Raw genomic sequence first — 14,369 nt, 5'->3', positions numbered from 1 at the left:
TGCAGGGTTTTGGGAACAGGGCAGTATCTGTGGACACAGGGGTTGGGGCTCGGCGAACAGGGTGGTGTCTGGGGGCATAGGGTTTGGGGAACAGGGTGGTGTCTGGGGGTGCTGGGGTCAGGGAACAGGGCAACATGGGGACCGAGGGGTTGGCGTTCGGAGAACAGAGGAGAGTCTGGGGTGCAGGGGTTGGGTTTCAGGGAACAGGGCAGTATCTGTGGGTGCAGGGGTCGGGGTTTGGGGAACAGGGCAGTGTCTGGGGGTGCAGGGGTTGGGGTTTGGGGAAAAGACTGGAGTCTGGGAGTACAGGAGTCGGGGTTTGGGCAGGAAGATCGGGGAGGGGGCTCAGAGAGCGTCCGAGAATCAGAGCTTGGAGGATGGAATCTAGGAGTCAGAGGTATAGAGGGGGGTTTGAGGGTTCTGAGGGGTGGAGGAGGAGAGGGAGTGGAAGTGAGGAAGAGGAGGGGGTCAGTGTGGGGGAAGAGTGATGAGGGTCAGGAAGGAAATTTGGGTAGGGATTCAGGTACATGCTTTCCCCTCCCTGCCCCCACCCACACTAACCTCTCTGCCTCCGTCTCCCCCACCTCCCAGCCTAGATGGGCCTCCAGCCTACAAGCCGCCCCCGCCCCAGAAGAAGATTGAGGACCCTGAGGTGGTAGGTGCCATATCTCTGCTACCTCCAGGGAGCAGAGGGGATGTATCTAGCGGGGAGCAGGGTGGGGGCTGGGAGGCAGGCCTCCTGGGTTCTCTCCCCGGCTCGGATGAGCAGCACACTGCTGGCTCTGGCCTGGTTCAATGTGTCTGGTTCATTCCAGGTCTCTAATCCCCCTGAGGCTGAGAACATCCCACTGAAAGCTGCCTACTTGGAGCCCAGCATTGCAGCGGATCCCACAGAGCCGGTAATTACTGGGACAGGGTGCAGGGTCTTGGGGAGAGGGATCAGGTGCCCAATCCTCTCAGATAGGATTACCCTTGACAAGAACAACCAGGTTGGATTGGAAACTCCTCTGGGAATCTCTGCCCCAGCTCTAACCAAAACATCCCTCTCCTCTTTCAGAGCTGGGGGCAGAACTCAGGAGTTTTGGCTCACAGCCCCCACTGCTCTGACCCACCAGACCCCACCGCCTCCCAGCGCCAGGGAGAGAATCCAGGAGTCCTGGATCCCAGACACCCTCCACCCCTGCTCTAATCACAAGACCCCACTCTCCTCCAAAAGTCAGGGATAGAACCCCAGAGTCCTAGCTTCTAGCCCCTCTATTCTAACCCACTAGACTCCACTTCCCTCCCATAGCTGAGCATAAAACCCAGGAGTCCTGGCACCCAGCGCCCACTGCTCTAACCCACTAAACACCACTCCTGTCCCACAGCTGGGCATAGAACCCAGGAGTCCTGGCTCCCAGCTCCCCTACTCTAATCCACTAGTTCATCCGTCTGCGAGCCCAGAGAATCCCTTGGGGTCAGTGACCCTGCTGCGCACCCCATCTGCCCATCCATCCATCTTGCAGGACCTACCGCGGTACCATGAGCTGCCTACGCTGGAGGACAAGGAGCCAGCGGCAACCAGGGGGCTCAGCCTGGAGGATGAATACCTGGACCAGATCAACCCAATCTATGATGCCCTGTCCTTCGCCTCCGGGGAGGGTGCCCGTGAGCAGGGATTCATTATGTCCCGGGCCTTGTACGTCTGACAGCCTGGTACAAATGGACATGTCTCTCCCTGGATAGACAGACAGCTCCCTTCCCCACTCCCTGCAGCTCCCCCGGCCCTGTACTTGAGACCCCAACCTAGGTGCTCCCTGGGGTTTTGGGGAAGTTCTCTGGCCTGTTATATGGGACATCAGGCTAGATGATCCCAATGGGCCTTCTGGCCTTGAAATCTATTAGTCCCCACTCCTTGGGATCCCCAGTCTCGGACAGACACATGGCTCTCCGGACAGCTGTACAGCTCCCTGCCTCACCCCCACTGCTCCCTGAGCCATGTATGTCTGAGATTGCCCCATCCAGTTGGACACAGGGAGCCCCCTTGAGACACCTGGCTCTGCCCACAGCTCCCTGGACTGACACTGGTGCCTGGCTGACCACCCCAACTGGGCTTCTGTCCTATCTGCTCCCAGTGGGGCTGCAGCCCTCAGCAGGTCTGGGGGGTCTGGCCTAAGGGGCAAAGCAGGGTGTTGGGGCCTGAGAGAGGGGTCTGGAGGCCTCAGTGCCAGAAGTCTGGATTTGCCAAAGGTCAGGACTCATCCTCCCCCTCTCCATGCCAGAGGAATGGTCTCTCCTTGCCTTGTGTCTGAGCCATGACGGGCAGGAGGCAGCATCTTCCCCTGGCCGGACATGAGGGTGACTGGAGCTACTGTAGGAGCAGCTCCCTGCTGCTGCTGCTGCTAGCGGGAGGGGATGGGGGAGTAGAGTTGCTGTGGGGCTGGTTCCCTGTCCACACACCGGTGGGTCAGTCCCTTCACTGCTGCGAGGAGCTGCCATCTATTGCAAGGAGCAAGTGTGGAGAGGATGCAACCCCAGCCTGGAGTCTACTTGAATTTCATCATTGGCCCAGACAGGATCCCTGCCTCAGGGACTCCCCAGCCCAGCTGGGTCAGGGGCCCTGCCAGCAGCTCCTCCTCCCTCCTGCTTCTGAGCCCTGTCCCGGTCCCTGCTGTACAGCCACCTTCCATGGGGGATCTGATAATGTGAAGGGTTTTTTGTGTTACTATCTTGATTGTCTCTAAATAAGGCTGCTGCTGCTTCTTTCTCCCTCCACACGGGTGTCAAATTAGAGATGGGGGGTTAGCAGCTTCTTTTTGTGCCTTTGCAGACACCCTGAGTGAACAGGGTGATTAGTGCCTTCGATACCACTACTGAGCGACTGGGTTTGGGGTTTTATTGTCTGCCCTGTTGCCTTCGGAACCACTACTGAACGACTGGGCCTGGGGCTTTAGCTGCTGCCCTGGTGCCTTCGGAACCACTACTGAGCAAATGGGTTTGGATTGGGATTTTGTTTTTGCTGTTTCTTAAAATAAATGTTTCTAAACCAGTGCTGCTGGCATTTCTCCCTCTTTGGCTGGGAACAGCCACAAGAGCTGCTGTCTTGGGGGGAGGGGGAGAGCAGCAGGGAAGGCCTTGAAACTGACATCCAAGGGAAGGGGTAGCTATGGGTGGCTGGATGCTGCTGGAGTGAGCCTAAAATCCAGTGTCCCTCTGGAGGACCCCCTATGAATATGATGTGGAGGGGCTGGACGCTGCCATGCTCTGGGGGGACAGGCTGCTGCACCTTGCCATTTTAGGGCTCTGAGGGGGAGCTTGGACACTGCCGTCATCTGGGGAGGGGGCCCTGCCATCTAGAGGAGGGCAGGGGCTGGACAATGACAGTCTCTAGGGGTCCCAGGGAGCTGAACACTGCTATCCTTGGGGGGAGTGGAGCTAGACATGGCTATTCCCTGGGGGAGCCTGGACACTGCCAGCGTCTGGGGGAAGTGCGGGCTGGACACTGTCAACATTGGGGGGGGGAGCCTTGACACTGCCATGAGCTGCGGAAGGGGCCCTGCCATCTGGGGGGCAGGGAGCTGGACAATGATAGTCTCTGGGGGCTCCAGGGGGCTGAACACTGCTATCCTTGGAAGGGGGGGCTAGACATGGCTATTCCCTGGGGGAGCCTGGACACTGCCAGCCTCTGGGGGAAGTGGGGGCTGGACACTGTCAACATTGGGGGGGGGAGCCTTGACACTGCCATGAGCTGCGGAAGGGGCCCTGCCATCTGGGGGGAGAGGGGGCAGGGAGCTGGACAATGATAGTCTCTGCGGGTCTCAGGGAGCTGAACACTGCTATCCTTGGGGGGAGGGGAGCTAGACATGGCTATTCCCTGGGGGAGCCTGGACACTGCCAATTTCCTGGGGGAAGGGGGGCCTAGACACTGCCATTCGGGGGGGAGGGGCTGGACACTGCCAGCCTCTGGGGAGGACAGTAGAATCCAGGCCCGGTGAGGTTCCCGTCACTCCCGCCCCGATACCTATTGGGGCCGGGGGCCCTGGAATCCGCTCCCTTTAGAGGGGCGGGGCTGGTATTTGGCTCCGCCTCCAAAATGGCGACGCCAGAGCCCGCCCTCCCCCGCGGACTCTATGGCTGCCGCGGTGCATGCTGGGACCATGCCGGCGCCCTGACCTTGCGGCCGCACCGTGCAACCGAACTTGCTGCCCTCGGGCCCCACCTCTGGTGGGGCGGCCAATCAGGGGCAGCTCCTGGCCTGGCCTCATCTCCTATGGACTCCAGCCAACGGGAAGGCGGCATGGGGAAGGGGCAAGGTACGGTGACACAGTGGCCAATAGAGATGTGATATCGCTGGGAGGGGCGGGACACACCGAGGTCCGTCCAATAGCAATAGCTCATGGGGGCGGGAACCGTAGAGGCTCTACCCAATGACGATCCATCATATGCCGGAACAGGCGGGACATGGAGGGGCAACAGTCCATGAGGTCAGGGAATCCCGGAAGAGGGAGGAGCTTTAGCTACCTTTAGCCAATGGATATACGCGATAGAGGCGACAGGGGCGGAGTCGAGGTCAGAGCTGGCCAATGGCGGCGTGGCGGAGGCGGGGCTTAGGCAGCGGCGCAGGCGGGTTCGGGTGTCTCCCGGCTCCGGCTGCTACTGCTGCCGCCTCGTGAGTCTGGGGCCAGACGGGAATCGGGCCAGGCGGGCGCTGGAGGGGCCGTGCCGGGGAGGCGGCGGGATAGGCGGCCCCCGGGCAGGTACTGGGGGATCGATGGGGGGGCAGGTGAACTGGGGGGGATCGAGGGGCGCGAGGCAGGTGAACTGGGGGGGATCGAGGGGCGCGAGGCAGGTGAACTGGGGGGGATCGAGGGGCGCGAGGCAGGTGAACCCGGGGGGGATCGAGGGGCGCGAGGCAGGTGAACTGGGGGGGATCGAGGGGCGCGAGGCAGGTGAAGTCGGGGGGGATCGATGGGGGGGCAGGTGAACTGGGGAGATCAAGGGGCACGGGGCTGGTGAACCCGGGGGGAAGGATCGATGGGCACGGGGCAGGTGAACTGAGGGTGTCAAAGGGTGCGGGGCAGGTGAACTTGGGGGGGATCGAGGGGCGCGAGGCAGGTGAACTCGGGGGGGGGGGATCGAGGGACGCGGGGCAGGTGAACTCGTGGGGGGGATCGAGGGACGTGGGGCAGGTGAACTTGGGGGGATTGAGGGGCGCGAAGCAGGTGAACTCGTGGGGGGATCGAGGGACACGGAGCAGGTGAAGTCGGGGGGGATCGAGGGGCGCAGGTCAGGTGAACTCAGGGGAGATCGAGGGGCGCGGGACAGGTGAACTCGAGGGGAATCAAGGGGCGCGAGGCAGGTGAACTGGGGAGCTCGAGGGGCACGGGGCTGGTGAACCCGGGGGGAAGGATCGATGGGCACGGGGCAGGTGAACTCGGGGGGGGGGGATCGAGGGACGCGGGGCAGGTGAACTGGAATGGGTCAAGGGGCGCGAGGCAGGTACATTCGGGGAGGGATTGAGGGGCCGGTGAACTCGGGGGGGTCGAGGGGCGCGGGGCAGGTGAACTCGGGGGGGGGGGATCGAGGGACGTGGGGCAGGTGAACTTGGGGGGGATTGAGGGGCGCGAAGCAGGTGAACTCGTGGGGGGATCGAGGGGCAGGTGAACTCGGGAGGGATCGAGGAACGCGGAGCAGGTGAAGTCGGGGGGGGGATCGAGGGGCGCAGGTCAGGTGAACTCAGGGGAGATCGAGGGGCGTGGGGCAGGTGAACTCGGGAGATCGAGGGGCGCGGGACAGGTGAACTCGAGGGGAATCAAGGGGCGCGAGGCAGGTGAACTGGGGAGCTCGAGGGGCACGGGGCTGGTGAACCCGGGGGGAAGGATCGATGGGCACGGGGCAGGTGAACTGAGGGTGTCAAAGGGTGCGGGGCAGGTGAACTTGGGGGGGATCGAGGGGCGCGAGGCAGGTGAACTCGGGGGGGGGATCGAGGGACGCGGGGCAGGTGAACTGGAATGGGTCAAGGGGCGCGAGGCAGGTACATTCGGGGAGGGATTGAGGGGCCGGTGAACTCGGGGGGGTCGAGGGGCGCGGGGCAGGTGAACTCGGGGGGGGGGGATCGAGGGACGTGGGGCAGGTGAACTTGGGGGGGATTGAGGGGCGCGAAGCAGGTGAACTCGTGGGGGGATCGAGGGGCAGGTGAACTCGGGAGGGATCGAGGGACGCGGAGCAGGTGAAGTCGGGGGGGGATCGAGGGGCGCAGGTCAGGTGAACTCAGGGGAGATCGAGGGGCGTGGGGCAGGTGAACTCGGGAGATCGAGGGGCGCGGGGCAGGTGAACTGGGGAGCTCGAGGGGCAGGTGAACTTGGAGGGGGTGTGTCGAGGGCCAGGTGGGGTCAATGTTGAGACAGGGGGACCCTGTCAGTGTCTGGGGAGCAGGAAGCTGTTGGAACACACCAGGGGGCATCGGACGGGATCGGCTGTTGGTGGGATAGATACACCCATGGGGGGAATTGGGGTGTTGCAATAGTCAGACCCCGATGGGGGCGAGGTGGGTGATGTGGGCCGTGGGCAGCCAGTGTCAAGAGGGATATTGTGGCAAATGTATCTGGAGCTTGTGGGTATTGTGGGCAGATGAACCCTGTTTGGGGAGAGGGTATTGAGGTTGACAGTCTCAGGAGGGAATATTGGAGGGTTGGGGGCAGATGGAGCTGGGGATACATGGAGACCAGTATCAGGGCAGACTGGGGGAGGTATCAGTTTGGGGTGCATATCCTGGACAGATGGGGTAGTATGGATTGGGGGGTATTCAGGGCATGGGGGGCATATTGAGAGGTATCTGGTGCTGCTCATCCGTTCTCAACACTGCTCTCTATTCTCTCCACAGCCCCCCACCATGGGTAACGTCCTGGCTGCCAGCTCCCCCACACCCTCCCCCACCATGCCGAGTCCTGGATCTGGGCTGGTGTCAGTGCCTCCTGGCTTCACCATGCCTCCCGTCAGCGGGCTGGGCCCTCCTGCGCAGGAGCGGCCAGAGGAGAAGGGGGATCGGCTGCCCAACCCGGGCACCTTTGAGGAATGTCACCGCAAGTGCAAAGGTGAAAGTTTAGCACCCATTGTCTACACACACGCACGCACACACACACACCCACCCACCCACCTCAGTCCTGGCACCTTCAAGGAATGTCACCCCAAGTGCAGAGGTGAAAGCCTAGCACCCATTGTCTACACACGTACACACACACACACATATCTACCTCAGTCCTGGCATCTTCAAGGAATGTGACCCCAAGTGCAGAGGTTGGGAGCACAACAACCTCAGCTAGGGTGGACAGGTCCCTAGGGGAGCAGGGAGGGTACCAGGCTGGACAGCCCAAGGGTCTGATTGGGGGAAGGGAGTTACCAGCAGGCTGGAGGGGCCCATGGGGTGAAGGCATGCTGGGCTGGATGGGCTCAGTTCTGACCCTTGCAGTCTCTTCCCCAGAATTGTTCCCCATCCAGATGGAAGGTGTGAAACTGACACTGAATAAAGGTCTTAGCAACCATTTCCAGGTAAGGGCTGTGCCCTCTGGTGAAGCAGGGTTTGGGGTGGAGGTTGAGGGGGGTGAGGCTGTAGCCCAGGAGGCTGTGGGAGCTGAGTGGGCTGGGCAGAGATATGCCTGCTGGGGGGGACAGGGGTGCAGATTGAGGGCAGCCAGCTTCAGCAATGTTACTGAGCATTCTCTGCAAGCCAAGCAGTAAATGTGGTGGGGGCACGTGACCCCAAATCTCCTGATCTCATGTGTTGCGTCTGGGGCTGGGTGAGGTTGTGGGTTGGTGCTTTCTGTGTGAGGTACTTATCTGGCACCCTTCATTGATGTATCTGACCCCTTGCAGTCTAATGCATTCATCTCCATGCGTCCTGGGAGGCAAGCAAGGTGACTATCCACATGTGAGATGGGAGCCAAGGCCCAGGGAGATGCAATCACTTTAGGGACCCAAACCCGAGTCTCCCATGCCAGCGTCCCTGGGCTGCCCTACCCTCTGGCTGCAGGCATAGAACCATGGGGCTAGAAGGGACCGCAAGGGTCGTCTAGTGCAGGAGTTCTCAACCTTTTTCTTTCTGAGGCCCCCACAACAGGCTATAAAAATTCCATGGCCTGTCTGTGTCACAACTGTTTTTCTGCATATAAAAGCCAGGGCCGGCGTTAGGGGGCAGCAAGCAGGGGAGTTGTCCTGGGTCTCATGCCACAGGGGGCCCCCTGAAGCTAAGTTGCTTGAGCTTCGGCTTTCTGTCCTCGGCCCCAACAAGTCTAATGCTGGCGCTGCTTGGTGGACAACCTGAAACCTGCTCGCGACCCCGCAGTGGGTCCTAGAGCCCTGGCTGAGAACCACTAGTCTAGTGTAAACCGTGCCAAGACGCAGGATGTGGTGGGCCCTGCTTACTCTGCCTGCTCTCCCCAGGTGAATCACAGCGTCGCCCTCAGCACTGTGGGCGACTCCAGCTACCACTTCGGGGTCACCTATGTGGGCACCAAGCAGCTCAGCCCCACAGAGGTGAGTGCGGGGGGTGGACTTAGCCGGCCGGGAGCCAGTGCTGGGGAGCGGGGGCAGTGTGTGTTTGGGGGGAGAGTTGTTAATCTGGATGTGGGGGTTGGGGATGTCGATTCAGACAGTGGGGAAGTTTGGGGCGAGGCAGGCGGCTCTGGGTGGGGCTGGGGCAGAGGGATGCTGTTGCCCTGATATGGGGTGGGGCTGTTACTCGACTATATTTCAGCCCCTTGTGCCCCTTCCAGGCCTTCCCAGTGATGGTGGGCGACATGGACAACAGTGGCAGCCTCAATGCCCAGATCATCCACCAGCTCTCGACCCGACTGCGCTCCAAGGTGGCCTTCCAGGTACACTGTGCAGCGCGGGTCCTTCTCTGAGCCCACTCCTTCATGTACACGTACGTGTGTGTGTGTGTGTGTGTGTGTGTGTGAGAGAGAGAGAGCGCATCTGGGTGCCCCCGCCCCCGCCCGTGGGGCCTTCTCTCAGCCCACCCCTTCACGTATACGTGTGTGTGTGTCAGTGTCAGAGCATCTGTGTGTTCCTCCCATGGGGCTTTCTGTGAGCCCTCCCCTTCACGGGGTGCGTGTGTATGTGTGTGTCAGTGTCGACTGTGTATTCCCTCCTCCCCCCTCCCCCCCATCGATCCTTATCTCAGCCTGCCCCTTTGCGGGGTGCATATGGATTTGTGAGTGTCAGAGCATTTGTGTATTCTACTCTTTCCCCAGCCCCCCCATGCAGGTCTTTCCTTCAGCCCTCCTGTTTGTGGGGCGGGTGGTGAGGGTGTCAGAGCGTCTGTGTATACTCCCTGTGGGTCCTTCTCTCAGCCTACCCCTTTGTGAGGTCTGGGGTGGTGGGGGTGTCAGAGCATCTCTGTATATCCCCCGCGGGTCCATCTCTCAGCCTGTCCCTTCGTGCGTGTGTCTGTGTGAGAGTGTCTGTGTATTCCCCCTCCCGCCGCGCCAGGAGTCCTTCTCTCAGCCTGTCCTTTTGCGGGGGGATCAGAGCACTTGTGTATACCCCTGCGAGAGTCCCAACTGTGGGGGGGAGTGAGTGCAGTGTGGCTGCTCCCTCTCAATTTAAGGCAGTGGTGTTACCTGGTCAAAGGTAGCGGGGATGTCAGAGGCGGATTGAGAGTTAGAGGGGCCCTGTGCACAGCTTCATTTGGAGGGGCCCCACCTCGAGACCCAGCCAAGAGAGAGAACATTCTCTCTTATGTCCCCCCTATTTTTCATTTATTTTTTTCTTCATCCTTCTCCTATATTATAACTAATAGGAAGTAAATGAAAATAAAGTGAGGTACCTTGATTGGGCCAGGAGGTTGGGGTGCAGGAGGGGGTGCGGGGATCTGGGAGAGAGTTTGGGTGGAGGCTTGAGGCAGGGGGTTGGTGTGCGGGAAGGGTCGGGGGGGCGGCGCTTACCTTGGGCAGGGCGGCTCCCAAAGCAACTGGCATACTCCTCTGGCAGCAGCTCCTAGGCAGGGGGTCCAGGGGAATCTCTGTGCACCACTGCCTGCTGGTGTGGCCCCTGCAGCTCCCATTGGCTGCAGTTCCTGGGAGCGGAGAGAGGGAGGCAGTGAGGGCAGGGAGCCACCTTAGCCCTGCTGCACTGCTGCTGGCATGTTTCTGTGTGCCCCTGGTTGGGGGGGCGGAGGCCGCAGGTATCTGTGAGCTGGCGGGGGCAGGAGGCAGAGGCGCCTCCCCCCCCACCCCCCCACCCCCCCAACCAGGGGCACGCAAAGACGTGCCAGCAGCCGGGCGCTTCCGGGAGCAGCGTGGGGCCACTGGCCACAGAAAGCAGGCAGCCTGGCTGCCTGAACTCTGCTGCGCTGCTGGCCAAGACTCGGGGGCAGGTTGTCAGAGGAGGTTTGTCCTGTATTGTGGGTACCCCCCATCATTGAGGGCCCCATGCCACCACACTGTTTCTTTCATGGTAAATCTGCTTCTGGGAGATGTGTGCCTCTTGGGGTTTGCCCCAGTCTCATCATGTCCCCCCACTCTCATTCCAGACACAGCAGTCCAAGTTCGTGAACTGGCAGGTGGATGGAGAGTATCGGGGGGAGGATTTCACGGCGGCAGTGACGCTGGGAAACCCCGACATCCTGGTGGGCTCAGGTGAGAGCCCCATTCCCACCTCTGAAGCCCCTGCTCTGAAATTCTACCCAGTCTCTGCAGTCCCCCACCAGCTTGGCTCCTGCCTCCCCTTCTCCATTCGCAGTCCCTGACACCTCCACTTCCCCTCCCTCCACCTCCCCAACCTGGCCCCTGCCTACCATTACTAGTCTGAACCCTGACCCTTGTAATCTCCTGGGCCCTGCCCCAGCTGACCAGTCTCTCTTCGCAGGGATCCTGGTAGCCCATTACCTACAGAGCATCACACCCTGCCTGGCGCTGGGCGGCGAGCTGGTCTATCACCGCCGGCCAGGAGAGGAGGGCACCGTCATGTCTCTGGCTGGGAAATACACAGGTACCTGGGGGACGGGGGCAGAATGCAGACAGCAGCCAGGACTCCTAGGTTATATCCCGAGCTCCAGCAGGGGAATGGGGTGTAGTGAGTTAGAGCAGGGGGACTGGGAGTTGAGACTCCTGGGTTCTCTTCTCTAGCTCAGGGCTTCGGTGGGGGCCCCACTCGGACACTCTACCACTCTTCTTTTCTCCCCACAGCACCGAACTGGATTGGGACCTTGACAGTGGGGCAAGCGGGGGCCCATGCAACCTACTACCATAAAGCCAATGACCAGGTATGTGGTGCTCAGAGGCTCCCATTCCCATCTGGCTCCCCCTTTGACGTGAGGGCGGGGCTTTGGCTCCCAGTCTGGGAGCATGGGGTGGAGGCAGGTGACGTGTGGAGCGCTATGTATAACTGAGCTGCTGGGGTGCACAGCTGAGAGCCTGGGCAGGCGAGGAAGTGAGGGGTGTCCTGCCCCAGGAACACTCGATGCTGCTCCAGATTGTCTGCAAGCCTGGAGGCTGCCATCCCATTGGGGAAGGCTGGGGGCTGAGATTACGTTGGGGGTGGGTGGTCCGGGATAGTGTTTGGGGAGGGTGGGGTCCCGTGGGGGAGGGGTGGAGGCCAGGGGGGTGGGGTCCTGTGGGGGAGGGCTGGGGTCCTACTGGGCGATTGGCAGCTCTGCTCGCTAGACTAATCCTGCTCCCCTCAGCTGCAGGTGGGCGTGGAGTTTGAGGCCAGCACACGCATGCAGGACACTAGCGTCTCCTTTGGCTACCAGCTTGACTTGCCCAAGGCCAACCTGCTCTTCAAAGGTATGGCAGCCCCAGGCTGCCCTTCCCCTCTGTGCCCCGCGCCCCAGCCTCTCCCAGTGCCACTAACTCTGCTCTCTGATGCAGGCTCTGTGGACAGTAATTGGATCGTGGGTGCGGTGCTGGAGAAGAAGCTGCTGCCGCTGCCCCTGACGCTGGCCATGGGGGCCTTCCTGAACCACCGCAAGAGCAAGTTCCAGTGCGGCTTCGGCCTCACCATTGGCTAGAGCCCTCTCCTCCTCTTCCACCAGCCGTCCTCCCCCCACCCAGTCTGCCATGCGGTTTGAGCTGCCCTGGGACCCTTTGCCCCACCCATCTGCGCTGGTGCTGCCCAGCTAAGCCCTGGAGTGTGGGGCTCCAGCCCCTTTACTGCCCCATGCAGGCACCTCCCCACAGGGCCACATCCTGACAGAGCCCAGGGGTCTGATCCCCAGGGCAAGCCCCTTAGTTTGGCGGTTCTGGCACTGTCCTGTTGCAGTCACCTTGTCTGCTCCTCGGGACAGGTCCCTGGGGGCTGCTCAGCCCCAAACACAAGGTTTGACCCTCTGGTGGGAGGGCAGGCACAACCCTCCCTGCCTCGGGGTGGGGACTCAGTGTCTTGGACTTGGGGCTGTGGGCTGTCTTGGGACACCTGGGACACCAGGTAAGGAGGGTGCGTGGGAACCCAGAGACAGGATAACCCCCCGCATCTGATTCCCTGTGCTGACATCCTTCCTCACCAGAGGGCACTGTGACCTCAGGAACGGTCCTGCCCCTGGAGCAGCGGGAAGGGGGCTGGCTCTATCCTGGGGCTGGGGTCGCTGGGCCTGTTGCACTGAGCGGGGATCGGGGCTGGGTGAGTCTCACCCTCAGCTGGTGGGGTACACTGACCCTGCAACTGTCCGCCAGGAGGGGTTGGATCCCTCCCCAAAGCCGCCCCCATCTCGGTGCAGCTGTGGGGAGATTCTCTTTGTGCCATTTATACCCCTCCCTTGTATCGCTGGGGTACCAGTGGCTCTGCAGCCTCTTACCTCACACCCAGGGAGCTATGGGGCAGACTCTGTGCCTGGGGTGATGGGGCCACAACCTCTCTGGCTGCTGCACCCCAGCTCACCTGCTCAATCCTACTCCGCCCCTCCCGGCCGACACTGATCCAAAGAGACACAAGGGACCTATGGAGTGCTCTCTGCACCCACCACGGATTGGGGGTCTGTGTCTGTGCCCCCCTGACAGGAGGAGCAGCAGTTTGGGGGGCCCTGCCTGCATCCCATCCCCACCCAGCAGCACTGAGGAATAGCAGCACTTTGAGGGAGGGTTCCTGTCAGCCCCCCAAGCAGCACCAGGAGGAGCAGCAGATGGGAGGGGGGGCGGTGTCCCAGCAGCACCTGGAGGAGCAGTGGATTGATGGGTCCCTCTTAGCCCCACCAGCAGCACCAAGAGGAGCAGCAGTTTGGGGCGGATCCCCAGCAGCACTAGGAGCAACAGCAGATTGGGGGGATCCCCAGCAGCCCCCCCCCCGACCCCCAGCCAGCACCAGGAGGAGCAGCGGATGGAGGGAGTGTCCCAGCAGCACCTGGACGAGCAGTGCACTGGGGCATCCTTCTTAGCCCCACCAGGAGGAGCAGCAGATTGGGGGGATCCCCAGCAGCACCAGGAGGAGCAGTGGATTGGTGGGTCCTTCTCAGCCCCCCCACCAGTACCAGGAGGAGCAACGGTTTGGGGAATCCCAGCAGCACCTGGAGGAGTGGATTGGTGGGTCCCTCTCAGCCCCCCCAGCAGCACCAGGAGGAGCAGCGGATCGGGGGATCCCACCAGTACCAGGAGAAGCGGTGGATTGGGTGTTCCTCCGCCTGCCGTTAGAGACTCTGCATGTAAATCATGTTTATAAGTTATGAGAACTGAAGGATCTTTTATAGAGAACCTCAAAACACTGCCCCCTCCCCCCAAGATGTTGGATATGTCCAGTCTGAATAAACCTCGCAGCACTGGGAACCATCTTCAACTACTTCTGTCTCACAAAGGGGGGGTGAAGCACTGCTGAAGACCTCCCCCTCCCATGGGGCCAGGAGGGGGGGTTGCTGAGTCTTGAGTATGACCCCCCCAAACTCCTTGAGAAATGGGCCCGAGGAGGGGCAGGGCGTGGATGTATCACTGAGTAGAGCTGAGGGGGAAGGGGGGGGGTTGATAAAGGGAGCCTGGACAAGGAGTGTGAAGGGGGAGGGTTGGGGAGGGGGGATTGAGATCTGGGGAGCAGTAGTAAGAGAGGAAGCCCAAGGAGGTGGGGACCAGCTCCAGTGTCCTTTTTTGGAGTCCCGAAGGCTGGTATTTCTGGCCCCAGTGCCCCATGGCAGGGATCCTCGTGGAAACCCGCCTGGGAGTGCGCACACCCTGGCTAATTACAGACGCAGGCATTGTGACGGGGTCCTGGTGAGTAGGTGCAGGGCATCGATGAGACTGATGCTGGCCACCATGTCCAGTTCTGGTGCTCATGCTGCCCATAGGGTGGGGCTGAAGCAGTGAGGGGTTGGAGAAGAACCCCCCCAACAAGCTGAGAGCTAAGCCAGCGGCCTCCAGCGAAGGGCTGGTGAGTTCTGCAAGGAGAAGGCTAGGCTAGAAGGGTCGAGCTGA

At 61.4% G+C, this 14,369-nt stretch overlaps 2 protein-coding genes across 3 annotated transcripts in view; both read left to right on the top strand.

Moving 5' to 3' along the window:
• NECTIN2 (nectin cell adhesion molecule 2) overlaps window positions 1-3,030 on the top strand; it is a 43,562-nt gene extending 40,532 nt beyond the window's left edge. For both annotated transcript variants that reach the window (XM_050930839.1, XM_050930841.1), the window contains exons 7-9: window positions 592-655; window positions 816-899; window positions 1,506-3,030. In XM_050930839.1, the coding sequence (XP_050786796.1) occupies window positions 592-655; window positions 816-899; window positions 1,506-1,688 (331 nt within the window). In that variant the 3' untranslated portion in view covers window positions 1,689-3,030. The remainder of the gene's footprint in view (window positions 1-591; window positions 656-815; window positions 900-1,505) is intronic.
• Window positions 3,031-4,673: 1,643 nt separating this feature from the next.
• On the top strand, window positions 4,674-12,071 carry TOMM40 (translocase of outer mitochondrial membrane 40). Its single transcript, XM_050930842.1, has 10 exons — window positions 4,674-4,736; window positions 6,863-7,073; window positions 7,460-7,527; window positions 8,419-8,511; window positions 8,751-8,852; window positions 10,511-10,616; window positions 10,846-10,968; window positions 11,166-11,242; window positions 11,663-11,765; window positions 11,850-12,071. The coding sequence occupies exons 2-10, from the start codon at window positions 6,872-6,874 to the stop codon at window positions 11,987-11,989; spliced, it is 1,014 nt and encodes a 337-aa protein (XP_050786799.1). The 5' UTR covers window positions 4,674-4,736; window positions 6,863-6,871; the 3' UTR covers window positions 11,990-12,071.
• The last annotated feature ends 2,298 nt before the right edge of the window (window positions 12,072-14,369 follow it).

Source organism: Gopherus flavomarginatus, chromosome 20 (assembly GCF_025201925.1).
Source record: "Gopherus flavomarginatus isolate rGopFla2 chromosome 20, rGopFla2.mat.asm, whole genome shotgun sequence".
NCBI lineage: Eukaryota > Metazoa > Chordata > Testudines > Testudinidae > Gopherus > Gopherus flavomarginatus.
Note: the sequence above shows the minus strand (reverse complement) of the source record. Positions and strands in the feature narration are given on the sequence as shown.